This window comes from Megachile rotundata, chromosome 6, assembly GCF_050947335.1.
Source record: "Megachile rotundata isolate GNS110a chromosome 6, iyMegRotu1, whole genome shotgun sequence".
In the NCBI taxonomy this organism is placed as follows: Eukaryota; Metazoa; Arthropoda; class Insecta; order Hymenoptera; family Megachilidae; genus Megachile; species Megachile rotundata.
Window position 1 is genome coordinate 17792565 of NC_134988.1, and position 16367 is coordinate 17808931.

At 44.5% G+C, this 16367-nt stretch overlaps 2 protein-coding genes across 6 annotated transcripts in view; one reads left to right on the forward strand and one right to left on the reverse strand.

Moving 5' to 3' along the window:
• LOC105662725 (uncharacterized) overlaps positions 1-16367 on the reverse strand; it is a 107813-nt gene that overhangs the window by 86007 nt on the left and 5439 nt on the right. The window lies entirely within an intron of this gene.
• Positions 3340-15904, forward strand: LOC105662754 (uncharacterized). Of its 5 annotated transcripts, XM_076532338.1 has the most exons (22): positions 3342-3618; positions 5631-5851; positions 7904-8052; positions 8115-8333; positions 8411-8595; positions 8655-8882; positions 9005-10573; positions 10632-10898; positions 11045-11318; positions 11467-11613; positions 11672-11871; positions 12097-12344; positions 12442-13458; positions 13558-13695; positions 13777-13893; positions 13967-14128; positions 14191-14400; positions 14477-14717; positions 14776-15115; positions 15190-15335; positions 15396-15601; positions 15679-15904. In XM_076532338.1, the coding sequence occupies exons 2-22, from the start codon at positions 5645-5647 to the stop codon at positions 15685-15687; spliced, it is 6279 nt and encodes a 2092-aa protein (XP_076388453.1). In that variant the 5' UTR covers positions 3342-3618; positions 5631-5644; the 3' UTR covers positions 15688-15904. The 5 variants fall into 5 exon arrangements, with proteins under 5 accessions (XP_076388454.1, XP_076388455.1, XP_076388453.1 ...); XM_076532339.1 differs by lacking the exon at positions 15679-15904 and having other exon boundaries at positions 3340-3618; positions 15407-15583; XM_076532340.1 differs by lacking the exon at positions 15679-15904 and having other exon boundaries at positions 3340-3618; positions 15386-15524.

A 16367-nucleotide genomic window follows, 5' to 3' on the forward strand; every position in this document is an offset into this window, starting at 1 on the left:
AAACGTTTATAGGCACTTAGGGTAACTTTTCTTCGCGCAACGCTATATGAATAAGTGATAAAGCGGCAGCAGGATGAGGTAGAGGACCGTAGTATAAATTCCAGAAGGTTGTCCTTTCCTGGCTCTCCCAGGGGTACACCACACCCTCGAGAACCGGCAGCATAAGGGTTATATTTGATAGATACGACCGAGCTAAGTGCTTATCGTATTTCGTTTAGATGCCACTATACTTAAAGCTACGATCTTTGTGAGCATACCTTAAAAAGCAGCAGAGTTTAAAAGTCTACGAAGAAACGAGCTCCGCCAAAGCGAAGACTTTACTAGATGAAAATAAATCGACGAAGCGCGTTGAAAGTAACAGGAAAATTTGTTGATCCGTCGATTCGAAGTAGTTAAGTGGTAGGATTTTCGCGACGATCGAACAGAGATCCGTACGAAGAACGAAACGGCGGTGAAATTTGTTCGTTCCGCGTGGTTAACGAGCCATTAAACGCTTCGCGACTGGACCACCAACCCTCCTCCGCTGATACACGACGTTATCCACTTCATTAACAATCGATCGGCTCTTTCCACTATTACGCAACTCGAATGGCGATAATTGATAGAATTCATTTACGAACTTGAGCGTTCGCCACGATTAAAGGGAATTCGCTAACAGGCTCGTCTACTCGACCTACCATTGATCAAAAAGTCTCAAAGCGAATTAAAAATCTTTCTTCATCGCGATGCCCGATCAAGAACAAATAATTGAAGCGTCGTCGAAAATCGTATCGTAAAGCCGACGACGCGTTACCGGCGTGACCAGATGCTAGCCGCAAATCTGAGAAAGATTTCGATTTGACGTTTCGCGCGGAGGACGGTAAACACGGAAGAAGCAGTACAGAATGGAACGAGGCTGCAGACGAGCCAAAAGACGGGGATAAAGAAACGAGAGTAGGCTTAGCTGGTTGTTCGAGATCGAAGCTGCCTTATAGCGTGCTTTTCCGATGCTCGTACGAAGGCCTTAAGGGATAAGGTCTCTGTCTCGGTCTCCTCGCATCGCCTTTTCTTTCGTTCGCGATTTCCTTCGTTTCGAAAGAACAGGCTCGCGTAGAGCACGCGAGACACCGTTAGTTTCGGGACCTCCTTACGGCTCACTGGGGGCTGCATTAAAATGCCTGGAATTGTTTACTGCTCACCCCCGCTAGTAATATCCACTGTAAACCACGCTTGGATAAAATTCACCCCTTCTGACCCCTCCTTGCACTTCCTTCTTATTTCGCGCACCGTCCGTAACGGGGAAAGACATTTCGCTGCAAAAATAATACGATTTCCTTCGCTATTATCGAATCTCGGATACAAATTTCCGCGCAGCGGCGCGGTTTCGATAATTCTTCTTATTTAGAAAGTTACCCCAATGTTCCTTTTATCTCCGCGTTCTTTCGCGGCACGTAGGACGGGAAAGAGTAAATTATTTAGTTAAGGAAGTCATTTTGGCAAAGTTCCCGGTAGTAACAACGAATTCGCTCCTTCGAGCACTATTTTCTTCGTTAATTGAACCGGAAGCACCGAGGCTGGTAATCGTGGAACGAACGGTGACCGAGTTCGCGTGTAAAATAGCTTCGCGAAATGGGATCGCGGAAGATAAGTCGAAGACCGCAGATTTTATATCGGTCCATGTATCGACGAACCGTGAAACGAATGGTGTTTTCTCTCGTTAGCGAGATCGATCGGAAAAGATTCTTCTTGTTAAAGAGATAAACGAAGACACAAAACCGTGGTTCCTCTTTTCGTTTTTTCATCCGTAAACGTTGCGGATGGCGCATTTATGCCAGAAATACCAGGAAATAATGTGTTACTTTGATTTCTTTGTTCGGCTGCGCTCGGTGCACCTTCCTGCACCCATAGAATCGTAGATCGATAGTTGTTCATTCCACGCATGTAAACACCGGCTCGCGTTTTCCAACGGGCCAATGGTCGTTTTGTTAAACTCTGAGCCCGAACTTTTGTCGTAAACTATACGCTTTATGCGCGGATAGAGAGAAAACGCGGCACGCATCTGTACGGGACGATTAGGCGGTGTGCACGGGGTTGGAGAAGATCGAAAGAGAGGAGGGACGAAAGAGGAAGCACCGGGAGAGCAGAGGGAAAAAGAGGAACGTTCGAATGGAAGGATCACGAGAGAAGGGGATAACGAGTTACTAGGGCGAAACGGAGAGAGACGGACAACCCACGGAAAGAGAGAAAGAGAAAGAAAGAGAGAAAGAGAGTAGGATAGAAAGGTAGTGGAAAGAGGAAACGGAGGGTGTGTCGGGGGTTGCTTTCAATTAGGAGGCAGTAACTCTCCCAGGCATTGTTCATTTCACTCTAGATTTGTATTCCCCGTTTGTTTGTTCCCTTTGCTTTTGCGTTAACCTGAGCAAAAGCATGTATACGCAATCAGTCAGAGCGGAAAAGACGAGCCAGAGAGCCACCAGAGAGGAATCGCGTGATCGTTCCACCCTGCATGATTGTGATTTTTCCCTCCCACTGTTTATCCTCCTCTCTGTCGGCCCTGAAAGCGTTCGGTACTCGTTGTTACGGAAACTGGGACTAAAAATCGCCGACAAAAAGGACCGATCGAAAGGTTAATTACTCTCGTCGAGATCATTTTCTGCGATACCGTTGAAAAAATAAATCAGTGGAAACGCGTTTGCTACGAGAGTTCGCTCACCGATTGTTCCTGGATCATCGATTTCGATTCTGTTTGATCAACGCCCGTACGCTCTCTGCAGGATCATTTTGCCCCGACTATTCAAACTGTAACCTAACCGGTAATTAATACCGTCTTAATTATTCCCGGAACCGTACAATGCACCCCTGTTACCTGCGTTAACGCAAACTTTCCTCGCATGTCCTCCGTTTGCACATATTCCTGTTTGTTAGTTATTTACTGGATGCTAAAATCTAATGTTGCTACATTTACTCCTTTCGGCAGTTAATTATTCCAACGCGAGAGCATGAAGCACACGATAGTCGACGCTGGTACGATTTTTCATGGATGAACCATGCTCGAAAGGCATAGTCGAAACGCGAAAGGCATTGTCGTTTGTTTAAAAGCGTACAGGGGAGGAAACTAATATATACTTATACGGTATTTTATGCGTTTATAGTAGACGCCTTGCGAGGGCTGCGAGCCTCGTTACGAAATTCTCGACTAACTTCGTTCGCCACCTTCTCCCTCCGTTTCCCCTCTTCTCTTCCCATTCGAACTAGCGAGAAGTTTCCTTTACGTCCATATGCCGAAATAAACTGAATTTCAGCCAATCATTATTCGCGAGCGAGACCATTAACGCTCTCGCGTGTTTGTTTCCCGTTGGTTCGAGCGAAACGCGACGCGCCGTCAAGATTCGTCCAGAACGCGAACGCCAAGAATCGAAGCAACGAACGATAGAAACGAGAAGTATCGATCGTTCTCGGCGAAACAGTCGGCGTGCAATCGGAATTTGTTATGCGAAACGTCAACGTGTGTGGTTTTGGCTGGCACGCGTCGTGACGTAAATCGATCTCGCCAACATTATCACCGATGACGTACGCGTTTCTACGTATCCGGAAACGAGACTGCTCGTTCGAAGATCCCAGCGATAAAAGTGGTACCAGGTAATCGCGCGACTTTGTCGAAGCAAACTAACAAAATGTCCATACACGCACGGATAATTTCCCTGTCGGTTGCGAAAGTATCGGATCGAATTAGAACCTTTTAGAATACACCTTTTAAGAATAATTGAAGACCGCGAGTCTAATTAACCGTGGTTTCGCGAGCACGATCCTGAGGGACGGATGCAGCGGCTGTAAACAGCTGGCGAGGTTGGCGAGCGAAAAGCGAAAGCATTTTACGGAAGAATCAATTGTCACGGTAACGGCGTACCAGCGAAGGAAGTCGAAGAGATTACTGCTTGTTCCGTTCTTTGATTCCGCTGGTCTTTTGCTCCTGGTTCGGGCAGAGTTTCCAGCCTTGTTCCTCCTTCGCATCGGAACGCGAAGTTATCAAGGCTAATTTTTCGCCTTTGTCGCATCCCTCGGTGGCCACCAGCCGGTTCGTTACTCGTGTTTAGCCGGCACTGTTTTTAATAACCTAATGGCTCTTATACGCGGTACATTATGTCGGTACCGTCCCATCTCTACCCCGTTGAACAGGGGCCCCCTTCCCGTCTTCCTCCAGGTTTTCCTTTTTTTCGTGCCTTCGTTCTTTTATTTGCAATTTTTTCGTCGAAACGACAAAAATATCCTTCTACAGCTACTTGCTTGTTTGCTTGCTTGCTCGCGGTATGCAAAACTTTTGTCTACGAGTAAAAAAGGGTGAAAGGAACGTGTGGACGTGGGAAGGGGTTAAAAGAAGGGAGAGAAGATGTAAAGGGGAGCGCTTTTTTTCCTCGAGTCGAACAAAAATCTTTTACGGTTCCACCCCCGTTGTACTCGTTCGAATGATCGGTCGAGGAAGAAACGATCGCTTAACTCTTCTCGTTCTTTCGCTTCCTCTTTTTTTATCGGCTGGAAATTCACCGCGTTCTCCCTGCTTTAGCCGCTGAAAGCGGTGGAACGAAGCCACTGAATATCTCTCTTGGCGTAATTAGCCCCAAGAGGCTAGTCCCGACCTAAAAGCGTCATCGAAACGCTTTAATCGATCATTATCGTTCGCGCCGCCGTCATATTTTTCGCGACGCACTCAGAAAATTTCGAATCATCGGCAATGATTAAGGTTTCATTAGCGGATAATGCCGTAGCCACGGGATTATATCGTTTCGCGTAAAAGGAATGAAATATTGAAGAGGGATTTCCGTGATTCGGTCATTGAAAAGCGACATATTCCTGGTGCATGTATAGATCCGAGCTCGTGGTGAAATTCAACGACTCGAAACGAGGAGAAAATCATCGGCCAGAATTATTCTCATTGAAAAGCTTCTGGTCCGAATAACTATACCACTCCTTCTCGCCGTGAAATAGCCTCGTTCGTTTCAAATTACTTGCCCTATTTTCCTTTGTCTTGTCTCACGTTTTGCGGCTCTCATCCCCTTCTCCTTGCACCTACCCTCTGCTTCTCTATAGAGCCTTAATTTAGTAACCGGCCAACTCGAACATTTTCGTCCGACTCTCTAAAATTACCCTCGTAAAATTAACCCCCTTTCGTGACCGCGTTAAATATTAATTCGGCCATTCGAAACATCTTTTTCCGCTTTCGATACCGTCGCCGTCGCGCCGATTCGACGGTATCGAGCGCGACGCGGATGTTTGTTTTTTGCTCGGCTTTTCGACCGAAAGAAAGGACGAAAAAAAAAACGAAACGCGAAGCAAAAGTCGAAGAGAACGTTTTTCCACGGAGTAACGGTGGTTGATTACGATTCAGGGTGCAAGACCGGTGATATTTTACCTCTTTTCGAGACTTTACGATCGGACGTTTTTAATTTCCCCCGCGCGCGCGCACGCTTAAAGAAAGGGCGAGCGAATGCAAATTGTGACAGGAAAATTATGCGCACCGTGAAATTAATGTCTTTCCGAGATCGGCTCTTAATAGACCGTTCATGCACTTTCTCGCGCAGGCAAATTTTATTCAACGACCCAGGCTACCACGGCAAAACAAATTGAATTCTGGATCAATACACCTTTACTTTCAGATAGAACGAGGAAGATGATCGTACCCGCGACTGATCTGCCGGATCGCCGTCATCGAACGTCCTTACTGATTTGCGTCATTTTCGTCATCGTGTTTCCGACTCTGGCCACGACCGATGCCGGTAAACACGAATACGGGAATACGTACGAGAAGAAAACCGAAGATAATCGTGAATTTTCTGAAAATACCAAACAATCGAAGCATGCCGATGAAAACTCTAAGGTAACAAAATTTAATATAAAACATAGAAGAACTTTTAAAACGGCTCGGTGAAACGTCATCGAAAGAACTTTGCTTGGAAGCCTGGACCTCGAATGACCCAGTATCCACTGTCCGAGGGTTAGAAAACGAAAGATAGATCCGTATCCGGTTCTCGAACGAGGAACAGCTGGGAAAGCGTGTCTCTCGCGTAGCAAGACGGAGTCGATGTGGCAGACTCGAGCCGACAGACGTTTCCTTTCGGACGCGTTTTAATATCTCAAGCATTAATTTCTTTTTGCGGAAAACACGCTGTTCCCGTCGTTGCTTTGTCTTCGCGCACCTCTGCCCGTTTTCCCCTATCAGGCCACACTCGACACCCCCTTTCGGGTGTCTTTCGTCCTCCTCCGCGACGATTCGTCCTTACGCCGGATGACAAAATGACAAAGGAGTGGTCGCCCCGGGCCAGCGATATTACCGTTTCCGTTTCGGAACTATGCGAACCGTCTACACCCCTCTGGGCCGCGTATTACGGCCGAAAACGTCTCGTGATTGATTATGCTCGCCGTACTTTTGGCTCCTATACCACCACCCTCCGTGGGACGCGATTGATGGAGAGACTGCGAAAGGAATCGCTACCTCGGCAAACGATCGAGATGTCGTTAGCGGCTCTTTCAACGGGGATACGGCCGATTCAGAATTTCGTGAAAATTCTAACGAACTCGGTCGAACTTGCTTGGTTAACCCTCCTATTATGCGCGCGGAGCAACTTAACGCTCTATTCACCGTTGTTACCGTTTCTGCTCTAACTTTGTCGTCTTTCTTTGTGAATATCATCATCGGTGGAGCATCGATAGTTTGAAAGAATTTTTGCAAAACATTCGCTTTGCTGATGACGCAACTTCTGAAACGTCCTGTACGCGTTTCCACGAATACGATTATATGGTAACACCGTTAATACCGTTTTGCGCGATCCAGTGGCAAACATATTACAGCACACTCTAACACGGCAGAAGATTTAACCGCAACAATGTTACCTCGAGCGTAAATACTTGAGCGACTTCGATAAAACGGGTTCGTAACACGAACGAAGCCGATATAACGGAAACGCGTGACCTTCGCACGATGCAAATGGAAGCGCAGGATTTACATAACATTCAACAAGTGATCATCGGGGAATATCGCGGTTCATTTAGAAACTGCGACGAGTTACGCGGACAAGACAGCAGGGATGCGGCAACGGGGCAATCTCGAAATTCCCGCAACCACGGAAGAACAATCGTGCCGAAAAAACGGGTGCAGGGGCAAAGCACATTAAAGCGGACTTCATTAAGGTCCCCGTGGAAACGCGGACAACGAGCAAAAGAAGAGAAAGGAAAAAACGGACGAAACGAGAAGCGCAAAAAGGAAAAGCGCAGCGAGCCACTGCGAGGAGACTCGCGAGAGAGCGTAAAGGAAGATGGCGAGTGTTTATTTAGTTAAATGCCGCGTGTAATTGAGTGTAAGACTATTTTTGTTCGGCGACGAGGCGTCGGCGGTGGTCGCTAGGAAAAGGGCCAACTCCAGTGGCGGAAGAGCGAGCGGAAGAGCGAGCGAGCGAAGGCAACAATCCTCGCGCCGCTTTCCACGCTCGAGTTTTCCACCCCTTTTTCCGCGTGCTGGCAGCCACCTGATGGCTGGCTGGCACAAGGGCCCGCCGGGAATGAGATGCAGATTGCCAGAGGCCACTTCACCCGCTAGAGGGAGTGAATTTTTAATAACACCGTGCCCGTATCCGCGGTCCCGCGTAGAATCCCATTGTCTTGGCCGTGTCGTACGCGCTGGAAAAAGGACGAGCACGGACGCGGTGCGTACCGCGGACGAGTATTATTATGGGAGGAGGAATTGTCAGTGACAGGACGCGACTGAATCTACGGGAAACCACGGTGGTCCTTGTACTTTCCTCCTGGTACACCGGTTACGCGCTCGTAACGAGTCTTCCCTCCCACCGCAGCTTTAAAGTGCTCGACCTCGCGAGTTTTATCGTAATCGAACAATTTTTAAAAAATCTGAAAAATTATCTATTCGCTGTTGCAGATGAAACGCACGGAAAATCATGGACGAGTTAGCGACGAGAATGGCTCGACGTTGAACAAATTTCTGGAAAACGTTCTGAAAGCTCAGGATGATTTAAAATGGATAGATCATATCGTGCGCAATACTCATCGAACGAAAAATTGGGACAAGTGAGTCTTTCGTCGGTGAATTCTGTTCGAAGCTCCAAGTTAAATCTGTATTTTCCTATAAGATCACCCACTGGATCGAACAAGAACCTGGAACATCAAAATTTCGATGCGACTTCCTCGGGAGGGAAAGTACGCGACAAAAGAAGTTTTCTGTGGAGGACGAATCAAAAGAAATATAGTGATTTGTATCCTCCCGAACCACCTCAGAGAGTGTACATCGATAGCGATATGTCTGTTGAAAAAAATCTGGACCCCGATAACGCAGATACGTTTCAAAATGGGTATAGAATTTCCCATTTCTCGAGTCTTTACGAGAAAGAATTTTTATATTAAACGCGACAACGTATGCTTTTTTCAGAATGAATGAAAAAGAGAACGGAAAGGATGTGACGGACGATCAATTACCAAAAGAGTGGTCCAATACGAAGGATATTTGTTCGCTGAACGATTGGTTGAACTCGAATAAGAATTTTAAAGGGGAACAGGATAAACGAGGAGATCGATGGATGCACGACTACGAATCCGATCAAGGAAATCAACTTAGTACGTATCATTAATCTCGACTTGCTTCGACGTCGTACAATTTTCACGATTTGTAAAAGATCCATTAAAAACGGACCCTCGAGTCAACGCGAGATACCAACGAGACGAAGCGAAGAAAGCGGAATCGCCGTCTTTGGAATCGCTTAAAGAAACTATACTCGAACTGAAGAAGAGTTTGAACGAAGACGAGAAGAGGGAGCACCAAGCAAGAGTAAAAGAGAAAGAGGACGTTAAAGAACGAAATACTCGAGCCAAGAATAAACACGAAAAACACGGAAAGGATACAGGTACTGGAACGTACTTTAATGAACTTCTTGTTTAGACTTCAGAGTTTCTAACTAAATACTCTTGTTGAGTATGATATCTTTAAGAATTAAAGGTAATGACATTTTTCTTGATTTTTCAATAGAATCTTGGTGGGACAGCTCAGAGCCGGAAGTGGCCGATTTAAAAAAGCGAGAACAAGATCCTGATGATTTCAGCGACAAGAATGTTCACCCAAATGCGTGGAGAAAGAAGAGGACCGAGGCTAATAACGACGACGATAGCCGAAAATTCTTCCACAGAGCGGGGTTTGGGGAGTCGTACCTTGAAGAGGAAGCTCTAAAAGCGCTTCATGACCGCAAAAGACGCAGCAAAGGAACCCCGACTGACGAGAAACATCAATCAAACGAATCTTGCGACGACAAAAACAATTTGTTAACCGACGAGAAAGATTCGTTAAAAACATCGAAGGAAATCGATTGCCACGATCTGGATGATCTCAACAAAAAAGAATCGAACGATTTGCAAACTAATTATGCGATCGAGCAAGGTAGCAAACCGACGAACAATTTTCCAGATACCTCGAGTTCCGTCTTCAACGGTAGAGGCTCGGGTGTGGCTGAAAATTGCGAGCAGGGTAATCGAATGGAAAATAAACTGACGAAGAACGAAGGAAAGGATTCTTTGAGAATGTTTAGGTCTAAACCGAACGAATTGCAGTCTGTTTCGGATCAAACTTCTACCCTGGACAAAGATGACAAGGAAGAAGAAGCGAAAACGCAACGAGACAAAGCGTTCGAATTTGCAGATCGTCCGTATCCAAATAACGATGGAATAAACACGGGTCAAAGAACCGAGGAATCCGACGAAAATCATGGGAAACTGTTGCCCGAGAAAAGGTCACCACAAGAGTCGGGGAATATTAATATTCTTCTGAAATCGGAGAAGAAAGATCTGATCAAATTTAGCAACGGCGGTCCCAACGAGAACTCGGGAATTAAAGGTGAACGACAGCCGTACGTGTTCAACAGATTCGATATTAGGAAGAAAATGTACATGGAGAACGAAGAGAAGCCTGGAAAATCAGTGGCCACGGTGTATAACGTGAAAATCGAGAAAGCACAGGTCGATGCGCCTGTCAAGGATAAAAGCAAACGGGAAGGGTCGGAAAGGGAAAAGCAAAGTCCGTTTAGTTCACTCAATTTTGGGAAAGATAAGGCCGACGAATTTGATGAAAACAAGCACGGCTTAATGAGTGATATGAATGAGAGAAACGTTGATGAAGGAAGAATCGAAAATTCTGTCGAGATTAACAAAGGATCAACGGAGAGAAGCGAAGGAACGCAAAACTGGTACAAGAATCATAATCAGTTTAGTACGATATACAAAAATTCAGCGGAGAAGGATCAACTTGAAAACAAAGAAGAAAACTTGAATGATAAAAAAATAAAAGAAGCGTCTGTTCGAGATTCTAATGATAAAATAAACGATGCAAGTAATCTTGCCGACAAGTCAACTGAACACGAAGAGAAGAATAAAAGGAAGTACACGCAGATAGTGATAGTGCCCGATGGTTTGGATGATCGGAAGCTAAGCGACATGTACGGTCAGAGAAGAATACTTCAGTACATGGAATACTCGGACGACGACATCGAAGACGCTGACGCGAGTTACAGCGACAAGGAGGAGGAAAGTCAACGTCAAGATATTGCTGGTAAGTGAAAATGTTTATTTTTACCGGAAAGTCTTTCATAAACTTGAACTGTTTTTAGAAAAAAGTGACGCGCCATCGAAACGGAGAGAACGATCCGCTGTAAGCCAGAAAGAAAGGGCGAAAGTGAACGTACTGATTAAACAGAAGCTGGATAAGAAGAAGCAAAATCTTCGCGGTACCATGAGGAAAAGACGCAATCCAGTAAGCGTGATCGAGTATTACGATTACGATAGCGATAACGAGCAACCGGAACACGAGACCGATGAACAAGAACGAATTAAAACTAGTTATGACAAGAACCCTATCGAATCCGATTTGGTACTCGGTAATGTTCACTTCCCCGTCATCGACAAATCTTACTAGTACTTTATACGCTATCCGATCAAACATTTGCACATTACATTACGAGTATCAGCGCGAATTTTTTAGCGAAAAGAACGATTCGTTTTTGACTTTCTATGATCGCATCAGCGGACACCGAAGTCAAGCATACTCTCATACCGCCCGCCACGAAAAAGGACGAGCACGAGGCAGAGATGCGCAAGCAGGAGAAACTAAACAAGAAACTACCGAAACAGCAATTCATCGTATCCGGTACTGAATCTCGGCCTAAAAACGTGACAGAGAAAATGGAGGAAGGACTTGCACGTTACTCGACGGAAGGCTCCTCTCTCGTGAGCCAACAGATACAGTCGGGAAGATTAAATCAAGGTGAAGACAACGTGAACGCCATTAGTCGCGGGAGGTCAGCAGTAAATTCTCGAACGATAACGCATGAACGTATATAGGATGTGCCCGCGGCAACTAAGAGTGTATCAAAGATCGTATTATGATACTAGAAGGCTCTCGACGCGAACGAGTTAATTTTAAGACTAATCAAGCTGAATCAACAGGTTAAATCAACCGATCTCGGAAAGGGAAGATAAATTCTTGGAGGGTGGTTCGAAGGATTCAGCAACGTACGTCTTCAACAAGGACCAGCAGTCGAATCCCGACATGATCGATGAGTTTTTAGAGGATATTCAATCGATGGATGAGAAGTATGTGCCTCCTCTTTTATCGATATCTAAATTATTATTTTGAACAACCATTTTGCAGAAACGACAAAGTGTCCAACAATTTTGAACCGCTGTACGAAGAGTTGAAAAAAATATACGATTGGAATCAGGACGACTCGCACAGCAAACCAAGAATTAAAGGCGATCACAGAATGTATTACGGGGCCAACGATAAATTAGATCCAACGAACAAGATGTCCGAATCGTACACGGGTCAAATCGAGCTTCCAGAGACTCAAGGTGTGGCTGAAACGTTTAATAATGTTAACATTTTAAGTGCCATTAGCTATGTACAAGGTTTTGCTAAATACTCGAAAGTTTATCCGATCGAATCGTAGTTAAATATCGTCAAATTAATACCGAGAATATTTTGCAATTTTAGCGTGGCACTGAAAGTGTTAACTAATCTACTCGAATCAATTTTAAATCCGTATCACGTCGACCACGATCAACTTTGCGGTTCAGCTTCTAGCCCGAACTTATTGCCTCTTTTGCTCGTTTACGATGGATCAGGAAGAGCAATAGGCGCGAAAACCGACTCGTCCGATTATCCCGAGTGCGCATCGACGTGCAACGTTTCTGGAAGTAATTATTTAGCCCTCAAAAGGACGGACGATATGTTTAAAGGCGGTTCGGAGCAAAGCAACAACACTGAGCAGAAATTACGAGAACCAGGTTCTATCGGTACGGCCGTTGAATGGCGAGAGCAAAAAGTACGAAAGAAAACACCTAAAGAGTAAACCTAAGCATTTCCAATAAATTATTACCTCGACTTACCTCCTTTCGCTCTATAAACCTTGAATCGGTCAGGTGAGCGGAGTGAGTAACGACGCGCCCCCAGAAAAAGATGCCAGGAGCTGGTCATTAACGGGCCGCAGGCAATATATTGACACAGATTCTCGTTCTCCTTACGAAAATCGTAAATATCTGGAATCATGGTTGCCCAGGGAACGCGTCCAAAATATAGATCGCGAGAAACAGACGGTTATTAGCTCGGGAGACCTCCACGAATCTTTCGTGGAACCTTCGGATTGGATCGACGATTTCGACGAGGATATGAGGCCGAGATTGAGTCGAAGTTTGAAAACGATCGATCAAAAGAATCCTGAATCTTCGACGAACAAGATGGCCCAAGATGGACCCGTGACTAAAGTTAAAGATGGAGTAAAGGGAACGTCGACTTTAATTACCGAGCGAAATTTGCTTAACGTTTCTACCGAGATTTCCAAAGTCCAGGATAGTACGATGAAAACAATGTCCACGGTCGAAGACTCGCGACTTAGTCTTAGGTATCCTTCTTTGGATCTGCGAGATTTATTTAACAAACCTAACGATAGAGTCAAGAGACAAATTCAACTGCCTTACGACACGTACTACGACGATAAGCAATCTCCTGATTCGGAGAAATTGGACTATTACGAATATTCGAAGAACCAAGACGAAACGAACGATCGTGTTTCTGAACCGAACGAAGAAATCGCGATAGAGGATGAAAATGACGGGAAAGTGGCTAGAGGAGCGAGCTCGAAGAAAAAGAAGCAACACAGAAAAAGAAAACATCGACATTCAGACGAGAAGAAGGGAAAGAAGAAAAGTCACGCGAAAAAATCCAAGTATTCTGGTAACTCTAATCGTAGACGAAGACATCCTAAAAAACATTCGAACGATTTGAAGACAAAGCACGAGCACGATCACAAGAAACATAAGAAACGCGTGCCTAAAACCGGAAATCTCAAAAAGAGTAATGTTGATGATAAAGTCCATGGCATTAAAGAATTTTCCGTAAATGAAAGAAAAACACGTCGTAACAAAATGGACAGCGAACACGTGAGTACTATAATGATGATTTCTTGTATCCATAAAAGACTCGGGTAATAAATTATACACGATATAATTCAAGAAAAAGATTGGCGGTAAATTTTTTAGGCAATGAACATCGATAGCGAAGCACAAAGAAAGATCTCCTCGTTGTTATCTATCGATAACGTCGAAGATGAATCACAAATGGGCTCGGCTCTTCATGGGGAACTCGCTGGAAAAATTGTGGACCACATTTTTGAACAAGTACTTTTTTCAAATATTTACGATCTTAATCACTGTAACACGCAGGGCACTGTATTCGTTATTTTTTACCAAAATAATCAGGTTCAAAAGAACGAGGACCTAAAATTGTCACTAGGACCAGGTCTTTACCAAAAGCATAAAACCGGAGAAACCGTATCGGCCAATAAAGCGTATCGTCAAGCTCTCGACGACGACGAAGTACATGCATCGACATTTTTTTAATTTCTTACAACGAACTAAAAGTATTTCATAAAATATTTTACTTCGACAGATGAATCACGCGACAGAATTATTGAACAAAATTATGCTGCTTCTTAATCGACTAATTTTCGACGAAGTACAAAGAAAAACTTGCGTGTCCTTGTCCCCGGATTTAACAGAATTCTTGGATTGGATACTGGACGTGAACCCACGACGAAATTCTATGGAACAAGTAATCTACATACATGATACACGAGTTCCGACAAAGTTCCTTCGCGCTAAATTCCATTTCAGCCAGCATCCTTACCGGTGGTTCACGCAATGGACGTCCCACATCATTTTCCAAAGGACAAGTTTCTCTTCCGCGATTCCACGAGCAACGAAATGGGAGACGAATTTAATGAATTACGTAGAAAGCTTCAATTAGTCGAGAAGTTGATTAACGAGTACAGAACGTTGTCGGAAAAGGAGAAGACGAAGGTTCAATCCGTGCACGATTACTTGGTAAGTCATTAATACTATCTCGAACGATAAATTTTCTTGGGTTGATCGAGCAAATTATTTGCGTTAAATATTTTAGTCAAACCAGCTGGATCGGCTTCTCGAGTTCGTCCAAGCTATCGAGAAAGAGAAATTAGAGTTTCCTACCAAAGCAGCCAAAGGCAAAAGTGGAATGATTCTTCAATATCAAGGAGGCATGACTAATACTAGCAATGGCGGTCATTCGATGAGACCAAATATGGCTAGCCCGTCGCCGAACGTGTCGAACTCGTTGAAAGCGAAGAACGAAAGGCTCCTCGCAGACGAGGACTTTTACGAGGGTAAGGCTGAACTTTCGAATAGACTCGAAAGCTTATAAAATTGTTCGATGCCCCTTAGACGGGCTGGACTCGTTTCGTAAAAGACGCAGAACAATCCGCAGTCTGGACAAGCAGTCGAAGCCGCGTAAGAAGCACAGAAAACGCGGCAAACGTAAAAAGAAGCATCGTAAACGACACAAAGGTGGCAACGCTATTGATCAGCTACCACATAAGGACACCGTGCACAATGCTATGACGTCGCGACAAAAACGCGAATACCTGGACAAAGAGTTTCGGGATTCCTTCGAATCGGAATACGAAGAGCCGCTAATTTATAGTTCCATGGACTTTGAAAACGTCGAATCGAAGAGTCGCGACGATCGGACTAAAGGGAGTCTAAAAGACGAGGATGATAAAAAGTATGTGCTCTAGCTACTGTGCAGTGATAATGCGTATTATTATTATTATCGAATGTTTATCAAATTGGTAATAGGATTTTTGGATCGAACGACGAGGTAAAGAAGAAAGAAATTCAAAAGAGAATAGACAGTTTCGACACCTCTTCTGGCAAAAGTAATTTGGTGCATGGGGAGTTAGATAGCAATACGAAGAGCAAAATAATTGACGAGAAACATCGCAGTAAGTATTTGACAAATCCCGATCTTAATCGTTGACAAAATGATAAATAGATGTTCGTAGCTGATGCACAGTTGGAAGAAGAACCGATAACGGGGAAGGATCAACTGGAGGATGAAATACTTTTACTCAATAAACGCCAATCGTGGAAGAGACAGAACGAAGAACAACTGGAGGAATTGGCTTTCGGAGAGGACATGCGAAAGGGATTAAAGGAGAAGGAGCTTTTCGAAAAACTGACCGGAATCGATAAGGAGATAAGTTCATCGGTAAGTGCAACCACGAAAAAAGATGCAAACGAAGAAAATCTGAAATGTCTGAAAGATTGTACCAAGAATGATCGTAGCGGCAATAATAATTTATCGGACGAGAACAAACTGAGAATGCTCGAAGAAAAGATAAATGTTTACTCGGATAACAAATGAAGAAGCAATCGAGTAAAAATCACGACTAATTCTGCAGAAAACGACTTCTAAGCAGCTAGATATTAATTAATCCTATTTTTACACTAATTGTACGAAATGATATTTGTAATAAATTGGATGAACGACGCGAGTGTAAATTTCACACGATTCCCTTGAATTTGATTCTTCTATCGATTCCATTTCATTATCTCGCAAGCTTCGATCGTTCGCGTATATAAATAAAGCGATAATTCAAGTAGGACAGCGGTAATTCATAGATGGAGTAATTGTATTTGCGAGAGAATGGCGCGAGGTTGTGCGTAATATCGCAACGAACCCGACTAGGTACCCGTGGTTGCTTGACAGCGGCCGTCTAAATAATTTCATCAGATACATCGATCGTCGATGAGCTTTATCGTAATTGACACATTCGCTCTATCTGGCGGACAGGCGAGCCTGTGAAACCTCGTAAATCGTCCTGTCGTTGCGATCAACTCGACGCTCCTCTCGTATGTTTGCACGCGAGTACAACGCCCCTGCTAATCTATGTACGAAAACTGTCGAAAGCCCTGCGATTACCTTCGGCTAATTGCTGTTCAGGAACTGAGCGCGGCTTACCAGCCAATATATT

Coding starts and splice junctions, on each gene's coding strand:
- LOC105662754 (XM_076532336.1), top strand. CDS start 5,645: ATGATCGTACCCGCGACTGATCTGCCGGATCGCCGTCATCGAACGTCC. Junction 8,053..8,114: donor CGAACGAAAAATTGGGACAA/GTGAGTCTTTCG, acceptor TTTTCCTATAAG/ATCACCCACTGGATCGAACA. Junction 10,899..11,044: donor CGAATCCGATTTGGTACTCG/GTAATGTTCACT, acceptor TGATCGCATCAG/CGGACACCGAAGTCAAGCAT.